We start from the raw sequence: 19,976 nt of genomic DNA on the forward strand, positions 1-19,976 counted from the left end.
AAGAAACTGTGCTAAGGTCATTTATCTGAGGCAGGTGAGTATTTAAGGAACGAATCCCCCATTTCCTCCTTAGTCTGATATATTATGCTTCAAAGTCAGCTAGAGGGTGGGTTAAGCAAAGGCTATTTGCTGGCTTAAAACAAAAATATTAACAATAATGGAAATAAAAATAGTCACCGTGGCACTTAATGATGTGGACAAGCATGTGCTCTTCACTAAATGAAATACTATGTATACGCACAGCCACCTTTGAAGGGCGCATTACTATTTGCCCTTTTGTATCAGGAAACTTATTTGCTGATGATAAGTAATGTGCCCAAGGTCATAACCCTAATAGGGAGGAAAGCTAGGAGCTGAACCCAGTCTGAATCTAAAGCCCATCATTTTCATCTGTATCATCCACCTCTGACTTATCTTTGTTGAAGCAACTGTTTATCCAATTAAACCTATCATTCTTCCTTCTACCTTCACTTAAAATGAAAACATCAAAATGTACTAGAAATAAAAAGGGATAAAAACTGATGAGCCCACAGTATCTGGTGACAGTGATTACTAACCACTTTTTCTTGTTGTTTAGTCACTAAACTGTGAAGGACTCTTCTGCAATCTAATAACATCAGTATTTTTCAAAGAAAGTAATTGAAAGCAAAGAGTCACCCAAAAGACAAAATCAAGTCCTTTATGTTTAGTATGCATCTTTTAAGGAAAAATATACACGAAGTAGAGGTTAAACAATCATTATAAAAGAATTAAGAAATTCGATACTGTCATAAGGTAAACTAAAAAGCAGAATCCATATTGTATAAAGCTAATGAAACTAGTATGAAATCCCTCAGCTCCTACAAGATCAACCAGAAAAAAGAACAGGTTGCATATGACATCACTCAATATTATAAAGGAATATGAATCCTGCTATATATCTCTGCTATATAGTTTTTCACGACTCCCAGTCAGAATAATTGGTTTTCTACCTAACTGATGAAGTGTTGATCACAAATGACACCTTATTAATTTAATCTTTATCTTGATGTTAGCACCCAAGAACAGCACTAAGGTTTTTAAAAAGAAAAAGAACAACTGTACCTTTTCATCTTATCAACCGCGTGTACATTTGCTTCTTTCTTTACTAAAAATTCCACCATTTGCTGTTTCCTTTCACTTATGGCCAATAATAGTGGTGTGAGGTCATCCTATAAAACAGGAAAAACCATTTCGAATGTACCCAGTTAACCTATTTCTAAACTGAACTGAAAATCATGCAATAGATTCTCTGAACTTAAACATATAATTCAGAAAGCAAATAAACGGGAGCCCCTCCTCCTCTTCCCCCGGCGCACCTTCTATCTCTTCAAGATGCTCCTCTCCTCCTGGCCTTCCCTGGGGGCCCAGGGGCTAAGATTTGAGCTCCCAAGCAGGGGGTCCAGGTTCCATCCCTGGTCAGGGAACTAGAGTCCAAGTGCCGAAACGCAAGATCCCACCTGCCACAACTAGACCCAGTGCAGCCAAATACGTCTTTTGAAAAGGGAAAGAATAAAATGCTCCTCCTCTCCCTCTTCCAAAGATGAACCACAGAGTCATTCTCTAAAACCCACTGTCAACATTTACTGGTTCCAAGGATCTTTGCTTCTGTCATAGTATCTATCAGGAATATTGCAGTATTTACTTGCTCTATTACTAGTCTCAACACTCCTCCAGAGAGAATCAATTAGCTACTTGATTTCGTAGCTGCATATTTTAGGAACAATGCTGAGGCAGGAATACATCATCTTATCTGTAGCATGCATAACCTATCCAAGGATGACCAAGAGTAACCTCATGAGGTTTACAGACATTCCAATGGGAATGTTATCCTCTACATGAACATGCAAAGAGAAAGGTTGTTTTCTTTTCTTCCACAAAAACCAACTGTGGGCACCATGTTTCTCGGCTTTCTCAGCAAAGTCTCTTGAAATTTAATCTTACTCATTCTCCTTTGCTTGTTCCTTCCCCCGCCCTTAAGTTAAACTGACAGGTCAGCATTAGCTAGATGCGGTTTGATGCAGAACAACACCGCTTATCTTCAAAGACCTTTCTTGACGGCTCTCATGTGATGACCTCCAGACCTCCAGGAAGAAGCTTCCTTAATCCCAGAGTTCTGGTCTCTGTCTTGCTTTACAGCTCTTAGTGAAGGATTACAAGGTAAGTTACCAATAAATATGCACTCAGCATTTTCTCGGGGAGTTGCTCTTCCGTGAACTCTCCCCACGCTCTCTCTCATAATCCTGTGTGTCTGACAGACTCATTCAGTGTGAAACCGCCACAACCAACTTAAAAATTCTAATTTGAAAAATTCAATCCCATCCTTAAGAGATTCTTTGAAAATATGGAATCAATTACAGATTAATTAGACTGTCTTCAAAACTTTGAAATAGTTATCAAAATAAACTATAAATCAAGAATTGGAAACTCAAATGCTTATGGAGGGGGAAACCTGGTGACCTAAGTGAAAAAGCCAGGTGAGGCTGGCAAACCCGCAAACACACGCCCCATACAGAAGGGGAGGCCTCCACATGCAGACCAAACAGTAGAATGGGCTCAAGGGGGACCAGATTTGGGTCTCTGAGAAGCCTGAAATGCAGACATCAGCATGAGTTTGCTAAATTTTAAATGTTGACCCAGTTTGTGGAGGTAGGTAAGCTAAACATAACCAAGGACCACATTTGGTCTGTAGCCCATTTGTGCTTTTACGTTTTGCTGTTTCCAAACAGGTGGGTATAAAGCAAATATTTGTATGTGAAAGCTTTCCTTTCTTGAGTATCATGTGTTTCACAAGAAAAGTGGGTCTCAATATGTAATAAAAATTGCTATTGACTCATAATTTTATTAAAATAAATTTAAAAAACAAGACTCAAAATTCCCACTTGAAGAATGTTTCCACTGCTTGTTAAAACTACAATCTCTTTCTAGAATTCTCCCAGATTATTAACCAAATGGTTAGTGAGTTCCTAAGACTGCTGAAACTAAATGATTCAAACAATCCCCATCTGGACTAACTTCATAGGTTTTGATGTTTAAAGCTGTCCTCTCGCTTATGCCAGGGCTCAGCAAATCTAACAGACACACTGCAAGAGTCTGTCCTGCTGACACCAAAAGAAGGCTCATGAATTACTGTTACCGCAGTCAGGAAAACCCTGTTGGTAACAAACATTGTTGACCTAATGACCTGGTTGGTAACAGAAGGTGTAAAATTCTTAAAGGGTCAGACTCTACAGATGAAGTGACTTGGCCATGAGCAAATCTCTAAAGACTCTTGGAATGTCACTGAATAATTAGTGGTTGGAAGAAAAAGGAGTTATATCACTCAAGCTAATAGATGTTGCCAAAAATGTTCCTTTTAACTTCTCAATCACAGAGGCAGAGGAAAAAGTCAGGCTAATATTGCTGCAAAGGAGGGAGCTGATGGAAGTAGCTAGCATTGATCAAACTCCAACTCTTCTATAGATTACTTACTTTTGAGATAGGTGCACTAGAAATTATACTTAATCACTCCATAGTTCTTCACCAAGGATCCTATCAGAATCTCAAGGAAATATTTCTAAATACACACGTCCAGGCCTTCCTCGATTTATTCCATCAAAATCTTCAGGGAACAGCCTAGGTTTGTAAATTTTTTTATCAACTTTCTCAACGGATTGTGGTTTTCACCAGCACAATCTAGCTGAGAATTAGCCCAGCAAACATTCCAGTCTCATCTCTAACCCACATGGCCAATCCCTTCTCTTACTTGAGGATTTGAAGAGAAAAGAAAAGTGTAAGAGGCAAGAGTCATCAAAACAGAATTAAAGTTTCCTGGGTAAATAATGGTAGAACAGGGACTAATAAACACAAAAGGCAACCTGGTCTCATTGTTTATAAACCCCTTCCTTTCCATCAAGACCTTCTAGATTGACAGCAGAGTCTAGACTCTTATCTAACTGGCTGTTTCTGCCAGAATAGGATAATATTTCTGTTCAATATTTGTTCTTCTCTCTTCTTTCCAACTGAATCACCACCTTTTCACTGCTGATCTGATTTCTGCAGAGTCTTCCAAAATTGATACCTAGGCAAGTCTCCAACTCATTCAATCTCTTTCTCAAAATAACAACTATTATACCTGAAACTGAAAGGCACCTTAGCAAAATATATAAACTGAAGGGGGAAAACAACAAAACCAAAACCTCAGGACTTCTGTGGTGGTCCAGTGGCTGGGTCTCAGCGCTCACAGTGTAGGGGGTCTGGGTTCCATCCCCGGTCAGGGAACTAGACCCTGCATGCTGAAACTAAGACCTAGCACAGCCAAATACACATTAAAAAAAAAAAACAACAAAACCCTCTTCTTGGCATTTCCCCAACTGCCAAAATTCCAGCCTGATCTGCGTTTTTCAGCTGCTCGCTCGTTTTCCTTTCCTTTTAGCCTCTGAAGCCTTGGGCAATGAGAGAGAAATCATTTTTATATAAATCATTTCTTCATAAAATTGGAATGTGTTAACAACAGCAACATTTCTATTATGTTGTCAAATGCTTGTTTGAGTTTTAAGACAAAGTCTACTTCTCCAAGGCAAATTTTGCATTACTGTGTTATTTCAGACTAATTAGAAAAAAAATTTTTTTTTCAGTAAGGGAAAAATACTTGGAAAACGTTTTACCTTTAACAATTGCTGTGTTATCACAAATATCTGCCATAAACACAAAAAAGAACGCTTTGCTCTCTAATGCTTCTTGAGCAATATCGTGATTTAAAGTGACATCTTAGACAATCAAGTGCTTTCAAAATATTTTCACTCAGGGAAGGCTGGAGCTTCCAAACAAGGGAAACTGCGCCCAGCTGTGAGAGTGGGGAGCTCTCTCTGCAGCTCCTGGCGGGGCTGCAGCCACAGGAGAAAGAGCAGAAGGGGCAGCTTCACCACCACCAGCTCCCCACACTCAGCTGCAGCCCCGAGCTTCACCATCACCAGCTCCCCACACTCAGCTGCAGCCCCGAGCTTCACCATCACCAGCTCCCCACACTCAGCTGCAGCCCCGCCGAGCAGCCCCCCAGGGCTGAGTGTGGGAGACCCGAGGTGTGTACCTGGTGAACCAAGTGGTCACCAGCACAAGTAAACGCCCTTGCTGGTATCAAACATGACCTGACCCACTTCACCGGATCTCAGAACAGGGGTCCTGGAGGGCTCAGGGCTCCAGGCCTGCTGCCTCCCTGGCCCACTTGCACCCCCCAGCTCCCCCTGCTGGGCACTGGTTCTCCTTCCTCCTACCCCCATCCCTCCCCCAGCAGCTGTGCCCATTCCCTGAGCCCCTGGAAGCAGCCACCCACCACGTCACTTCACTCTCCCCAGGCCTTCATTCTTTGTAGGACTTGAGCCTACCACCCATTCCTGAGCACTTTCTAGTGGGAAAATCTTCCTTCTGGGGTAGAAGGTGGCTGAGAGAGACAGCGTTGCCCTTTCTGTGGGCTCGCTCTGACATGTTCCACCCAACCCCTGACTTGGCTTTGGAGTTGTTTCCATGGTAACAGGGCCTGCTGGACACTACTCAGTCTATCTATTTACATCCTGTTATCAATAACACACTACAGTTTAGAAAAATGCTTTGCCAATATTTTGTCAATAAAGTTAGTTGAGCTATACCTCGTTCCTGGCTTCTATATTGGCGTCATAGGAAAGCAGCTTTGCTGCGAGTGATATATTCTGGCAAAAGACAGCGTGGTGGAGCGCGGTGTTGCCATTGGCGTCTGTGAGGTTTGGGTCGGCGCCGTGCTCCAGCAGGAGAGTCGCGCACTTCTCCTCTTGGCATTCTACGGCCTGTCAGCGTTGTGCCAAGAAACAAAGAGTGTGAGTTCTGGGAATTCAAAGGAAATAGCCCACAAGTTCACCAGTTCCCTCTATTTCAACGAGATCAGTTCATTGTTAGTCTCAGTGGTTAAATCACACCCGTCTCATGTGGACACGGCTCGCTGCCCCGTACCTTCATCAGCGCGGTCCTGTTCTCACTGTCACGGAGGTTAAGCTGGCATCTTCTCTCCAGGAGGAGGGCCACCACCGCGAGATGGCCATTGGCACAGGCCAAGTGGAGCGCAGTCCTACGAAAGCAAGACAAGTTCTTAGGGAAACGTAGTGTAACTGTTTCAGAACAAACAACTCTTGGTGTGATTGAAAACACTCAACAGCATGGTACTCCTATCCCTCTAAAGCAAATATTTTGTTTTCTTCTGGAGAAAGAGCAGCATTTATTAGCTTTAGCTCCTCTTACACAGTAAGGAAAGAACAATCTACTTGAATAGAATGCGCAAGACCTCGAGATTCAGCTCAACTTGGGTTTGACTTTGACTTTCACTCTGTCACTTATGAGCTGTCACTCAATCTCTTTGTGCCTCAAGTTCCTCATCAACAAAATGGAGAGAGAGTAGTAGTTATCTCACAGGACACAGCTGGGATGCTTAAATGAGATCCATGCACAGATAACTGCGATGCTTAAATGAGATCCATGCACAGATAACAGCTGGTAATTGTTAGATTCGAATATCAAAGTTACTCCTATTGCTACTGTCTTACAAGGACAACATCTAAATGAAGTCAAAGGATATTACAACTCCTTTGCAGATATGTTTTGAGGATTAGAGACAACATTGTACTCTGATGATTCTAATATGCTCATTTTCTCACATTCTAGCGTCTCTGACATTGGAATATAATTTATAAATCACAGGCTTTACAACTGTAAATTATAGCATTTTTGTTTGTTCATTTCTCGTTTTTATGTTGGTCTAATTACCATGAGGGGTTTTCGTCTAAGATTCTTTAGAGATGACGTATGTTATATGTTATTATATAATACAGGTCACAACACAGTGATCCACAACTGTGAACGGTTACACCGCATTTAAAGTGACTATAAAATATTAGCTATATTCCCCATGTTGGACAATATATCCTTGTAGCTTGCAGGATTTTAGTTCCCTCACCAGAGATCGAACCCCGGGCCCAGAGCAGTGAGTCTTAACCACTGGACGGCCAGGAAATTCCCAAGATTCCCTTGACTTCTGAAAAGGCTGAAAGTTGCCATAGGATACCAATCCTCACAAATAAATTGAAAGTGACAAATTATTTTTATCTGTGCCACATTCCTATGAGTGCCAGAAAGATAAACCCTGTCTGCTCACCCGACTTCCCTACAGACAGCTTGCTCTACAGAGATTTTTAAATTTGGGGGGTTGCTAAATCAACTTTCAGATTTGGTGTTTTTTTGTTTTTTGTTTTTTTTTTCTGGTGTGGAAACCCAGGAAACTCCAGAGTGTTTGCCTTTGAAATCATTCTCAGAAAAGTCTCTGGGGTGCGATATGTGTATACTTACAACTGATTTATGATGTTGTACAGCAGAAACCAAGACAACACTGTAAAGCAATTACCATCTAATTAAAAAGATATTAAGGTTAGTAACCAGTAGAACAAGAAAAAAAAGGTCATTGTCAGCACACAAAAAAAGTACCAATAGGAATTTCAGTTTTCTTCTGGTACTTTTCTCACCCTGTGTATTTCAAATGTTTGATCCATACTCCATCTGAAACTTTTTGGTGAGATAAAAATCTAGTTACTTTTCTCTTAATAGTTACCAGGTTATTTCTCTACCATCTACACATAATTTATCTTTACTAATAGAAAACGTCATCAAGCAAATTTTGATAATCTAAAAGGGCAAATCTTTGCCTACTATACAAAACTTCCGATTTCATCACAATTAAAGACAGCATGTGTAACGCAAAATCTTTAAAACCACGATATGTTTATTTGGTTTAAATATGGAAAGACCATATATCCTAAGAAAACGTCTTCCTATTCAAGAACACATTCAGCTTCCTACTTCAAAGCTGTCTTCTAAGGTCCTTCAGCAAGGAATATATACACATAAGTGTACAGTGATATAAAATGGATATTGCATTGTATCTGAAGAATTTTTAACCCAGAAGCTGACCTGTCATGGGGATTATTTTTCTCACTATGCAGTTTTCTGGAATATATAACATTATGGTATAAAAATGTGTACATTAAAAATAAGACGCCAACAACCTCAAAAGTCTGCCCACTGCCAATATCCACAATGGACGATCCATGGGAAGAAGAGTTTTCATAAATCACATGAGAAAAACAGTGTGAAAGCCAGGGAGTTCCAGAAGATTTCTTGAGGGCTATAGAACTTGAGAGCTCTTACTCATGAGTATACCATGTTAACGATGCATAACAACAAATGAAAAGGAGGAGAAAGAAGAGGAAAAAAAGATGCTATTCATGTTTTTTTTTTTTACATTCGTGATGTGCTTAACACAGTACCTGACACAGACTAAGATTTTAAGAAGCTAATTCATTGAGCATGGTGGTGCTTTAGTCACTAAGTCGTGTCCGACTCTTGCAACCTCATGGACTGTAACCACCAGACTCCTCTGTTCATGGGATCTCCTAGTCAAGAATACTGGAGTGGATTGCAATTCCCTTCTCCAGGGGATCTTTCCGACCCAGGAATTGAACCCATGTCTCCTACATTGCAGGTGAATTCTTTACCGACTGAGCTACAAGAGATAGGATCATTCTGGAATTCTATTAACAGTAAGCTAAAGAAAATAGAGCAGAAAGCCTCTTCATCAGAAGAGGCAGAATGGTGTAGGGGTTAAAGACACGGGCTTTGGACCTATGGGCTTACATCCCAGTCCTACCACTTCAGCCTTTCAACCTTGAACAGACGACCTGAACTTTCAAACCCTCAGTTTCGCCATTGTTGAAATGGGGCAACGGTCTCCATCTCTGAGGCTGCTGAGGACTCATACTTGGGTCATTTGCCCGGGGCCTGGTACCTAGCCTCCTTGAATGTGAGTGGCTTTCACTGTCATGGAGACAGAGCAGTTAGTACTGACTGCATCCTACTGGATGCCAAGCACACAGTGGGTCTCCTTTTATAGCAGCCAAGCTGAGGCTGAGGGGTAGCAGGCACAGGGTAACATGGATAGAGGTCACTGCCTACAGGACAGCTTATGGGCTCTACGGTGACACCCCCGAGGCCGAGGCCCCATCACTGAACTGGCTGTGTAGAATTAGGCAGTCACTTCACTTCTCTGGACCTTTGTGTCCTACTCTGTCACTGCCCAAGCTGTGTGGAGTATGAAATGAGACACCACACATAAAATACTTGGCCCAGGGCCTAAGGGTGGTGGTGATGGTCATGCTTTTCCCTGTTGCCCTTACCACAACTCTTCCTACCCCTTCTCACCATGTTCTGCCCAGCGCTTTAGTCCTGGGGCCGCTGCTGTGGAGCATCTGGGCAAATTTGCTTTCCCTTCTCCAAGTCCTGGGCTCAGTTCTGGGCTCAGTGCCAGTCTGTACCAGCCTCAAGACACTGCCCATTGCAGCATTCCCTCACATCTCTGTTGCTTCAGGTCTCAGTTCACAATCAGAGATTCCTTCCATATACCCATGTTACCCACTTTACCGTAGGGAAATGGGCCCAGAGAGGGCACAGTTCTCCCTTAGAGACACACAGCAGAGTGCATTCCTGGATGGGTTGCGAAACTGAGGTCTTTCACTGTCTCTTCTGGGAAGCCTGGATGTGGATCCCACAGTGCACTGCCGGGCCAGGGCCAGGTCAGCACCATTTACAGTAAATACCAGGCATACCACATCTGCCAGTCCACCCCTCATTACCCACACACTGCTGCTCTTCAATAGATTCCCTCTCCAATGGGCGTTATGCAGGGCTTGGGGGTCACAGAGTACACAATAGGACAGTCACACATTATCAAGCCTTCAAGGAGGCCAGGCCCACCCCCACCCCTTCACACAGCACCCTTTCTTCGGGACCCCATCCTCAATTCCACCCCTCTTCTGCCGTTGTTAAAGCCCCTCCCCATAATTCAAGCCCGTCCATAGACTATGGGTCCCTTCCGCGCCTCCACCGATACACTCTAGCCACACCTCTTTCCCCGCCGTGGCCGCTCCTCTCCAGCCACTGTCCTCTATCTGGTCACGCTCCAACCCCTAACCCCGCCTCCGGGCTGACCACGCCCCCTTGACAAACAGCCCCGCCCTCACCATCAGGCCCGCCTCTCAGTTGCAACTCAGGTTCCCTCTGGCCTCCCCATCCCGTCCCTCCTCTCTGATACCGCCCCTCGCCCCGCCTCTCCCGACTGCGGCCTTAGGGGCTCCCCCAGGCCAGTTAACCGGGAGACCCACTGAACTCTTCCGTGGGTCTCAGCGAGCCGCCCTCGCGTTCACTTAAAGGGGAGAGGCCGGCGAGGGTGGGCCCACACGACCGGCTTGAGCCCCGCCTGGGCGCCTGTGCCTGCTATTCATGTTTTATTTAAGTTCTGTAATTACTGACATTCAGTTAAATAACTTTAAAACGGCCAGTAAAGTGCTCTATAAGGGGAATTACAAGCGGGTCCGAAACCAGCTAAGGCTTTTGCAGCCTATCAAGTCTGTGGGGCGCTGGATCCCAGGAAGGTGTCCAACAGCCTTGGAGGGGAGACTCACAGGAGGGACACCTGCCAGGCCCTTCCTCCCTGCTTACCTGTTCATCTTGTCCTTGTCATTCAGGCCACTCTTCCCGAGAAACAGGACCCGCTGCACTTCAGCTACGTTGCCTACGCTGGCAGCTTTGTGGATCTTTCCGAGGTCCTTGTATCGGGTGCGGTACCCGGGCTGAAAGTTGATTCTATGACTGCCGTCTCTCCGCGGGCTGATGGAGGAGCCGAAGGGCGAGCTGCCCTTCTTACTCCTGAAGCCAGAAGTCTTCTTCATCACTGAGCCTACAGACTCCAAACACACCTCACCTCCTCCTCGGCTCTTCACAGGCCCCTAAACCCAACAGGAGCACTAGAGGTAGGCCAGAGCCGGCCGGCCACAACCTCCCAGCTGGGAAGCTCAACGGTTTAGAACCTTACATCCCAGAACCCGGTCACACGCCGCCCTCGCCCCAGTGCGCCAGGCCACGCTCCCCGCTCTCACGACCCCCCGACGCCGGCACGTGCTCCCCGGCCGCACGCCCCACGCGCAGGCGCACGTCAGGCTCGCCGCCCACACAACCCCCGCCCCCAGGCGCCGGCCGGTGCTCGCCGCTCACACGCAGCCGGCTCACGCTCCCTGCTCACACGCACCTCTCTTCCCGCTCCCCGCCGGCCCGGCTCCCGGTCACACGCACCCCTACGGCCGCTCCCCGCCGGCCCGGCTAGCCGCTCACACGCCGCCGGCTCACGCTCCCCGCTCACACGCGCCCCTCCGGCCGCTCCCCGCCGGCCCGGCTGGCCGCTCCCCGCCGGCCCGGCTCGCCGCTCACACGCCGCCCTCGCCGCAGTGCGCGGGCAGCGCTCTCCGCTCTCACGACCCCCGACGCCGGCACGCGCTCCCCGGCCGCACGCCCCCCGCGCAGGCGCACTCCCGGCTTGCCGCTCACACAACCCCCGCCCCCAGGCTCGGCGAGCGTGCTCGCCGCTCACACGCCCCCCGCGCGCCGCCGACGCTCTCAGAGGCCCAGCCTAAGTTCCCCGCCTGGCGCCTGCGCCAGGGTCTGCGAGAAGGCCATGGAGCCGGCCCTGGAGCCGCCCCGCGCGGCCGAGGGAACGCTGCCTGAGGCGGGGCGGCGTGAGGGCAGAGGCGAGCGGGCGCCTCCCGGGCCGCTGCTCTGGGGCTGCGCAGCCGCGAGCAGGATGGCGGGTGTGCCTGTGGCTCCACTCCGTGGCTGTGGGCAGCTTCCCGCGCGCGCGGGCGTCGCCGCCACTGCCTCTGCGCCCCCAGCTGCCCTCCGTCCTCGAAGCCTCTGTGCGCGCCGGCTCCGGTGGGCGTCTCGCCCCGGTGACGCGCGGAGAGACCAGGTGATGGGATGCTGGAGCTCAGGTGAGAGTTACACCGGGGAGGTGGGGACAGGGTAGCCCGGAGTTAGGGCCGCGCCCTGAGGGCTGCGGTGAGGGTAGCCCCGCCGGGGAGCGGGCCATGCAAACACCCTCCCCTCCCCGCCTGGGAAGGGCGGGCAGCAAGGGGGCTCTGGAGCCTGAGGTTCCCTCTTACACAAGGCATTTCAGAGAAGCCATGGGATTACTCTGTGTCTAGATAGCTGTCGCAGCTCTCATGGCTCATCTGGTCAAGAATCTGCCTGCAATGTGGGAGACCTGGATTCAACCCCTGGGTTGGGAAGATCCCCTGGAGAAGGGAAAGGCTACTCACTCCACTATTCCGGCATGGACTGTCCCAAAGAGTCAGACTTTGCAAAGAGTCAGAGTGAGCGACTTTCACTTCACTAATTAAGGTGCTTCCCCACTGATGATGGGGCTTCCCTCATAGCTCAGTCGGTAAAGAATCTGCCTGCAGTGCAGGAGACCCGGGTTCGATTCTTTGGTTGGGAGGCTCCTCTGGAAAAAGAAACGGCAACGCACTCCAGTATTCCTGCCTGGAGAATCCCATGGCCAGAGGTGCCTGGCGCTCTACAGTCCATGGGCTTGCCAGAGTGGGACACGATTTAGGGACTAAACCACCACGTAGCACTTTGGGGAATGGATAGGATAGAAGAAAGGCTGGTTCTTGGTGGGTTAGAATAGACAGCAGGAGAGATGGATGTGGTCAGCAGCCCGGTCGGAGGTCGCTGAACACCGTGTCCTGAGACGACAGGTCTTGTAGGTGAAGGAGTCTTTTGGGCCTAGAAAAGAGAACAACAGTCTCAAAGGCCCCTTGCTGAATCATCTAACTTTGGAGAAAACAAAGCATACCTTTAGTTCCATCCGGATGCTCCAGGCCAGCTGCATCTATCTGGGACTTATCACCCCCTGTCCGGAAACCTACCACCCCCTACACCCGCCCAGAAGACTTATCACCCCCTGCCCAACTACAAGTGTCATCTCAACAAAAGAATACTCAAAATATCCCGCCTGATTGACGTTTCCCTTATCGCTTCCACAAACCTCCCTATAAGTATGAAGCCTCCTTGATTCCTTTCGGCGCTCAGCCTGGTCATTAGGCCGACTGTCGCCCCTCCTTGCCTGAATAAAGGTAACCTACTTCTGTTGAGGTCGTCTTTCCTTTTCTGCCTCGCCGGAACTGTACCTTACAGTAGGTACAAGGACAGGGGTGGAGGTGAGAGGAGTAGCAGGGGAGGGGAGGGACCGCGTCTCTGGAGGCTTTTCTCAGGTAGCAGAGGAAACATCTGGCAGGCAGCAGGAAGAGCCTTTGGGTAGGGTGAGTCTTGTTTTGAACATCCAAGAGCACTTAGTCTGACCGTTGGGCCATTTAACAGATGGGGAAGCTGAGCCACTGGAATTACGCATCAAGTTAAAGGGCGTGTCTGAACTTGCAGCTGTTGGAAGCAGAGCCCCAACTTGAACAGTTTTCTTCGGTTGCAGTCTGTTATTCTTGCAACTTCAGGCAGTTACCTTATCTAAAAAGTTAGGAGACCACAGTGGGAGGTTCCCTGGAGCCCTAGAACTCAGAGGGCTTATTGTTCAGTCCCTAAGTCATGCCCCAGTCTTTATGGCCGCATGTATTGAGGCACGACACCAGGCTTCCCTGTTCTTCCCTGTCCCTCTGAGTTTGCTCAAATTCATTTCCATTGGGTCAGTGATGTCATCCAACCATCTCACCCTCTGTAGCCCCCTTCTCCTTCGTCATATCCTGAATCTTTCCCAGCATCAGGGTCTTTTCCAATGAGTCAGGTCTTTACATCAGGTGGCCAAAGTATTGGAGCTTCAGCATCAGCATCGGTCCTTCCAAGGAATATTCAGGGTTGATTTCCTTTAGGATTGACTGGATTGATTTCCTTGCTGTCCAAGGGACTCTCGAGAGACTTCTCTAACACTACAGTTCAAAAGCATCAATTCTTCGGTGCTCAGCCTTCTTTATGGTCCAACTCTCATATCCGTACATGACTCCTGGAGAAACCATAGCTTTGATTATAGGGACTTTTGTCTGCAAAGTGGTATCTCTGCTTTTTAAAGCCCTCTCTAGGCTTGTCATAGCTTTTCTTCCAAGGAGCCAGGGTCTTTAAATTTCATCGCTGCTGTCACCATCCGCAATGATTTAGGAGCCCAAGAAAATAAATTCTGCCACTGTTTTCATTTTTTCCCCATCTATTTGCTGTGAAGCGATGGGACCGGATACCATGATCTTAGTTTTTGAATGTGGAGTTCTAAGCCAGATGTTTGAGAGGGGTGGAGGCTTTCCAGTAAGTCCGCACTAGGGTGGGAAGACTAGATCACACGGGGAGAAAGGAGCGCAAAGGCGCAGACACTGCCCACAGGTGCTGGCTTTTCAGCCTGTGAGTCCAACTGTCTGTTTGGCTCAGACTTGAAGTGTTGGTTTCCCACTTTGGGAAGTGGCAGGGTGGAGGGGGGGAATCAGGGGTGAACTTACAAGTGTAAAATCACTGGCTTTTCTGGGTCTTAGAGGGCGTCGGTGCACCTTTTCCTGCAGTCCTGGCTGCCTTTGGGGGCTGGCCACTGGGACAGCTGAGCTGGGTTAGACTAAGAATTGGTCTTGATCTGATTGACCCCTCACACCCTGGACCCACACGTGCTTTCGAGAATCATTCCTCCGTGGCAGATGGTAGCTGGTTGAGAGCAGAGACTCTGCCTTTTTCATTCCAGAATCCCTCGTGGTTAGGTGCTGTGTTTGGCAGATTGGAATGATGCCCTCTGTATCTGCAGAACTGATAACCAATTGAGTCTTTAGGAAAACTATCTTGAGTTCCCAGGGGCTTACAGCTGGAGGTGGGAGCACAAAATGATGCAATCCCCAGTGTGAATTTTAACAGTTTAAGTCTTAAAAAAATAAAAATTTAAATCTGGAAACTCGGTTGTATCTTTGCAAGTTTATTTCATACTTGTCTTTTGTATACCTGCTGATCTAATCGTGCAAGAGTTTCAGCTGTCCCTTAAAATAATATTTGTGGGAAAAGGAATATTGAATTGAATTCTAGTAAAGCAGACTTTTCCATGATATCTTTCTAACCAGTTGATGACAGAGGAGGTAGAAGTCAAGCTTTCATTTTTCATTAGAGATCATTTCTTACATCCAAGCTGCATTAAATAGTGTAATTTTATAATTATACCCGTAGTGCTAAAGCACTTTTTTTTTGCTAATGCATTTATTTTGGCTCTAACAGTAAATGGGTTGCTTATCGTTGTTTTGAGATTTTTTTTTTTTCTTTTGGTTGTCATTGTTATAGCATTATTGGGTGTTCGTTTTTTTTTTTTTTTCCCATAAAATTTTTAATTGAAATATAGTTTACAGTGTTTCAGGTGTAGGTGTTGCTTGTTCACAGACATTGTGTACCATTTATGAATTTTATAATTCTCATGTTTTTATCCTTCCAAGGAAAGTTGTTTTAGAAATTTGCCAAAGTAGATAGCAGAAAAACTCCTTTGACCTTTCTGTTTTCTATTCTAGCAGTGTGTAAGTTTTTTTGGGGGGTGGGGGTGGGTAGTAACCTTTTAAGATCCTTTTCCAATAAATAAGTCTTTTACCTGCTTTTGTCATGTGTTATTACTTCTGTAGACTATTGGCTTTTTGTCATTAGTTTTATTGAGGTATGATTTATGTACAACACAGTACACATTTTACTAGAGTTTTGACAAATGTATACAATCCTTGTAACCAGCAACCCAACCAAGATGTCTGCCATCCCAAGGATTCCCTTTTCTCTTTGTGGCACTGGCTACCTCCCACCTGCAGCCTGAGGCAGCCAAGGATTTTCTTTCCCTTACAGATTATATTTGTCTTTTTTATTGTATTTCTGGAGTCAGCATGCCGGCAATTGCAAACTTTTCTGTGCAGGGCCAGTTAGAAGCATACAGTGTGTACTCCTTTCTGTCTGACTTCTCAGTACAGTGTCTTTAAGATTATCCTCAATGACCGTGTTGATTGTGTATTTTGTTAGTAAGTCATTCCTTTTTATTGGTTTTAATTGTGGTAAACGATGCAAAACTTAAATGTTGCCATCTCTAACCATTCTTCTGTGTCCACTTCAGTGGCATTAATTATATTCACATTGTTGTGCAACCATCACCTCTATTTCCAAAGCTTTTTCGTAACCCCAAATGAACTCTATAGCTTTTAAGCAGTAATTACCCACTCTTCTATGCCCTCAGCCTGGTAGCCTCCAATCTACTTTGTTTCTATGAGTTTGCCTATTCTAGACATTTCAGATAAGTTGCGTGATACAATATTTGTCCTTTTGTGTCTGGCTTATTTCACTAAGCAGTGATTTCAAAGTTCATGTTGTTGTATGTATCAGCACTTTTTTTTTTTTTTTGACTGAGCAATATTCCATTGAATAGACATACTTTGTATGAACATAGGTGTTCAGTTCTCTTGAGTGTATACCTAGAAGAGGAATTGCTGGATAATGTGGGAATTCGAAATTTGACTTTTTGTGGACCCACAAGACTGTTTTCTACAGGGCTGTACCATTTTACATTCCTACCTGCATTGGACAAGGGTTCCAGTTCCTCCCCATCCTCTGCAACACTTGTCATTATAGCCATGTTAGTAGGTGTGGAAGGACTGTTGGTTTTTCATAAGGTACATAAGCATAGAGTATTGCTACAAACTTGGTGGGGGAATTAGGGAGTGTAATTTTATATGTTCCAGGCGGATGGACTGAGGCAAGTTCTGGAGGAGATGAAAGTTTTATACGAGCAAAACCTACCTGATGTAAGTTGGTAAGTTGATATTCTTTTTTTTTTTTTTTTTTTTAATGCAAAAACAAGTATTTTATTTTGGCAGCACTAAAAGAAAAAAAAAAAATCACTGTATTTCTACATTGAGGTGAAAAGTGTTTAAACTTTCTTATCAGTCAAATACATTCCAAAAGAAAGTATGTTCTATGCAGGTTCCAGAACACAGGCAATTCTTAACACAATAATACAGGAATCTTTAATACTGAAAATGACTCTGTTCTGACAGGGTGTTTAACAAACATAACTTTCTAATTATAAAACCACTGAAGCAACCTCTTCCTAGTTACTGTGTCAAGAGTGAAGCTGGGCTTGTACATTAATACTCTTAATTTCACTGTAATACTTTTTACTGATATGACGATTTTAAATAAATTTTGCTGTACTTAAAATAAGTCTTGAAAGTGGAAAAGTGTACAAAGTTCCAGATAAAAAGATTAATAGATGCAATTTAAATAGTTTCCCCTCTTCTCTCTTATCAATTAACGATAATTTTACCTCTAGCAGATACATACTGAACTTTAAAACGCAATTCTCAAAATGAAAACTTGCATTTTAAATCTTAGGCATAAACAGAAAAGATGACTATATTTGGACAACTTTTACAAGAATTTTGTTGTAGTAAAGCAGAAACCAGTTCCTAAACCTTTTTATTCAATTGTATATCCTATTTGAACAAATATCAAAAATAGAAGACTGTTACTACTTTTGCTTTTATAATTCTGATTTTGTTTTGTTTTTTTTCTTACTGCAGTCTTCTATAACTTTTACAGAGTTCATGGTCCCTAATATCTCCCCACCCTCCATTTTTCCTAGGTGGGGAAAGGGCTGTCATAAACTTCTCACTGATAGTTAGAGTTTCTGGAAACAGGTACTGTTTGTTATTATTTAAGAGTGACTCAAGTTGGGCACTCTGGGTGGCTGGTCTACAAGTTTTTTGGTGATGCATACCACAGTCTCCAGCATGAAAAATCCTAGGAACTTGAGGAACCAGCACTTTCCAGAATTTTGGAAGACAAGATACAGTCAAATATTGAAGGGTCCAGTCCCAGTTATAATCATCATAAGTACAGAAAGTGTCTGTGCACTCAATCAGCTTCTGATAGGCTTCCCGGGTCAGGGCCAGACCCATATTGTGCTCTGTGGATTTCCACGTTTTCACATCTACCTTGTCAGCCACGTCATAGAAATTTCGAATGGCAGTATAGGTCCCCAGGGAGAGAACATCACACTCGGGGCACTCTAGCTGCTTTAATTTCCACATCTTTTTGAAGACATGGTAAAAGTCTGGGGCTGAGTAGTGATCCTCCTCTAGGAAAAGTATGAGGCCAGCACAGTCTCGAAGGACTTTGACCCTCTCCCATACAAAATGCAGCTTCCACCACCAGTGGTGTTTAGTTTGGGAGAACTTGGCCTCTCTATAATGGCCGAAGGAGTCGGGATATTCAGCATTAATGCATCCCATCCGCAAAGCTGCATTCTTCTCCACGTCTCTGGGGCAATCTCTAGGGTCAGTGCCGGGGAACTCGTTAGGGTACAACTGAATGCTGAAAGGAAAGAACACCTGCAGAACTGGACAGAAATCCACCCCAGCAATCAGCTGATTGATTTCGGTCGACCAGAAGTCATGGCTAAAGATGACGAGGACGTCGTCGATTCCCTGGGCTTTTCGAAGTGAGTCCAGCAGCAGTTTGAGGTATTCGGGCCGGTTGTGCACCTGGACCACCAGCGCCAGCTCTCGGGGTGGGGGGGTCCAGGAGCCGGCCTTATCTACATTCCTCAGCGTCTGGTCAAAGTTCAGCTGGTACACCAGGGACCGGTACCGCAGCGTCAGATTGTCCACCTCGGGCTGCGGGGCAGCGGCGACCAGCGGAGCCGCCGACTCGTTGGAGCCCTGGCGGATGCCCACCGACACGGCGAGATGGTCCCCGGCCCGGGCGCCCGCACCCCGCGCGGGATCGACGTCCAGCAGCGGCGGGGCGAGGGCCTCGTTCTTCCTTTGTCGCCCATTGCTGCTCCAGAGGACGAAGCCGCAGGCGGCCACCACGAGCGTCAAGATCAGCACCTTCCGCTTATAGATGCGGAACCTCATGGTCTCCGGGGCCGGGAGCGCGGGCAGGCGGGCGGGCGCGGAAAGGAGCTAGCAGCTCCGGCAGGGAAGGGGCGGGCGGGCGGCGACCGTGGCGGTGGCCTGCAGCAGTCGGAACTGGCCCCCGCGGCTGCCCTCGCTAACTCATCCCCGGCCCCGGGGGTACGGGGACCCGCAGGTTTTCAGCTCCCCCGCGCCGCCCCGGCTCCACACATCTTCACCTGGCAACTGCAGCTCGGGCAGCGGCCCCGCCGCTAGGAGCCGCGGCACGGCGTCGCTTCGGTCCTCTCCATTCGGCACCGGCCCGGGAAGAAGCCCGACGCGGCCCCACTGTACTTCGGCTCCGTTACCTGCGCCTCCAGCGGCCCTGCGTCCTCCGCGCTCTCATCTCTACGCGGCCCCGGACCGGTAAGTTGATATTCTAAAACAGTTTAAGAAATATGATATTGATGTCAGATCATCTTAACATTAGTTTTTAAATATGTTTTCTTCTTTTTAATTCTCTGTGAGCCTGATCATACCCTAGCTATACAGAAGTAGAAGGATTTGTGTTCATGATTGTTTTGTCTCTAGGGACCAAATAGTGCTTGGCACATGGTAGGTGTTCAATAAATACTTCTCGTTTGACTGGTATGACTTGAACGGAATTAGGGTGGATCCAAGAGAGATGACACAAGAGCAAGTAGCAGACCTGACAAGTGAAGTGTATTGTTTCCGCTGCTTGTTTTCCTCAGGTGAGACCTTAGTGGGCTTAAAGGGAGAACAGGCAGTTTGCAAATTTAGCAGGAGTAGCAGTGACTTCCGAACGCTTGAGTGAAGTGGGCTGGGAACTCCTGCTGCAGAACACTACAGCTTGGTAGGTTAGAGGGCTCTGGAGTTGTGGACTGTTTAGAGCCAAGCATGGGAGTGGGCACAGAGGAGAGTTTGAGCTGAATGACAGACTTCAGAGGACCTGTGATTGGGTGAAGAATAAGACACAAGACTACTGACTGCTGGAGGAAAACTGAGTTATTGAGAGCTCATCCTGGAGAGAAGTAAGTCTGCAACTTGAGATTTCGTCCCTGGCCTTGTTCGGTAGTGTTTTCACCAGTTAGTTGGGCGTAGAAATCAGTAGCGTGCTGGTAGGGTGTGTGGAGGACACAGAACAGTAGGAACACTTTGCAGTGACTGTTT

At 46.5% G+C, this 19,976-nt stretch overlaps 5 protein-coding genes across 6 annotated transcripts in view; all 5 read right to left on the reverse strand.

The window, feature by feature from the left end:
• Positions 1 to 19,976, reverse strand: part of LOC122447855 (ankyrin repeat domain-containing protein 26-like) — a 933,540-nt gene that overhangs the window by 304,653 nt on the left and 608,911 nt on the right. The gene's annotated exons all lie outside the window — the stretch shown is intronic.
• LOC122447854 (ankyrin repeat domain-containing protein 26-like) overlaps positions 1 to 19,976 on the reverse strand; it is a 234,494-nt gene that overhangs the window by 156,239 nt on the left and 58,279 nt on the right. The gene's annotated exons all lie outside the window — the stretch shown is intronic.
• Positions 1 to 19,976, reverse strand: part of LOC122447884 (POTE ankyrin domain family member A-like) — a 312,070-nt gene that overhangs the window by 61,757 nt on the left and 230,337 nt on the right. The gene's annotated exons all lie outside the window — the stretch shown is intronic.
• LOC122447881 (ankyrin repeat domain-containing protein 26-like) lies at positions 264 to 10,884 on the reverse strand. Its single transcript, XM_043478611.1, has 4 exons — positions 10,567 to 10,884; positions 5,980 to 6,094; positions 5,643 to 5,816; positions 264 to 1,190 (listed from the first exon to the last, which is right to left on the reverse strand). The coding sequence occupies exons 1-4, from the start codon at positions 10,794 to 10,796 to the stop codon at positions 1,059 to 1,061; spliced, it is 651 nt and encodes a 216-aa protein (XP_043334546.1). The 5' UTR covers positions 10,797 to 10,884; the 3' UTR covers positions 264 to 1,058.
• Positions 17,347 to 18,982, reverse strand: LOC122447863 (alpha-1,6-mannosyl-glycoprotein 2-beta-N-acetylglucosaminyltransferase-like). Its single transcript, XM_043478580.1, has one exon. It carries the CDS (start codon positions 18,804 to 18,806, stop codon positions 17,460 to 17,462), a length of 1,347 nt encoding a protein of 448 aa, XP_043334515.1. The 5' UTR covers positions 18,807 to 18,982; the 3' UTR covers positions 17,347 to 17,459.

Source organism: Cervus canadensis, chromosome 10 (assembly GCF_019320065.1).
Source record: "Cervus canadensis isolate Bull #8, Minnesota chromosome 10, ASM1932006v1, whole genome shotgun sequence".
NCBI classification, from domain to species: Eukaryota; Metazoa; Chordata; class Mammalia; order Artiodactyla; family Cervidae; genus Cervus; species Cervus canadensis.

Excerpts from the sequence above, each read along its gene's own strand:
- LOC122447881 (XM_043478611.1), bottom strand. The coding sequence starts at position 10,796 with ATGAAGAAGACTTCTGGCTTCAGGAGTAAGAAGGGCAGCTCGCCCTTC. Across the intron at positions 6,095-10,566 it reads GACAAGGACAAGATGAACAG|GACTGCGCTCCACTTGGCCT; the intron begins GTAAGCAGGGAG and ends TTGCTTTCGTAG. Across the intron at positions 5,817-5,979 it reads ACAGGACCGCGCTGATGAAG|GCCGTAGAATGCCAAGAGGA; the intron begins GTACGGGGCAGC and ends CAACGCTGACAG.
- LOC122447863 (XM_043478580.1), bottom strand. The coding sequence starts at position 18,806 with ATGAGGTTCCGCATCTATAAGCGGAAGGTGCTGATCTTGACGCTCGTG.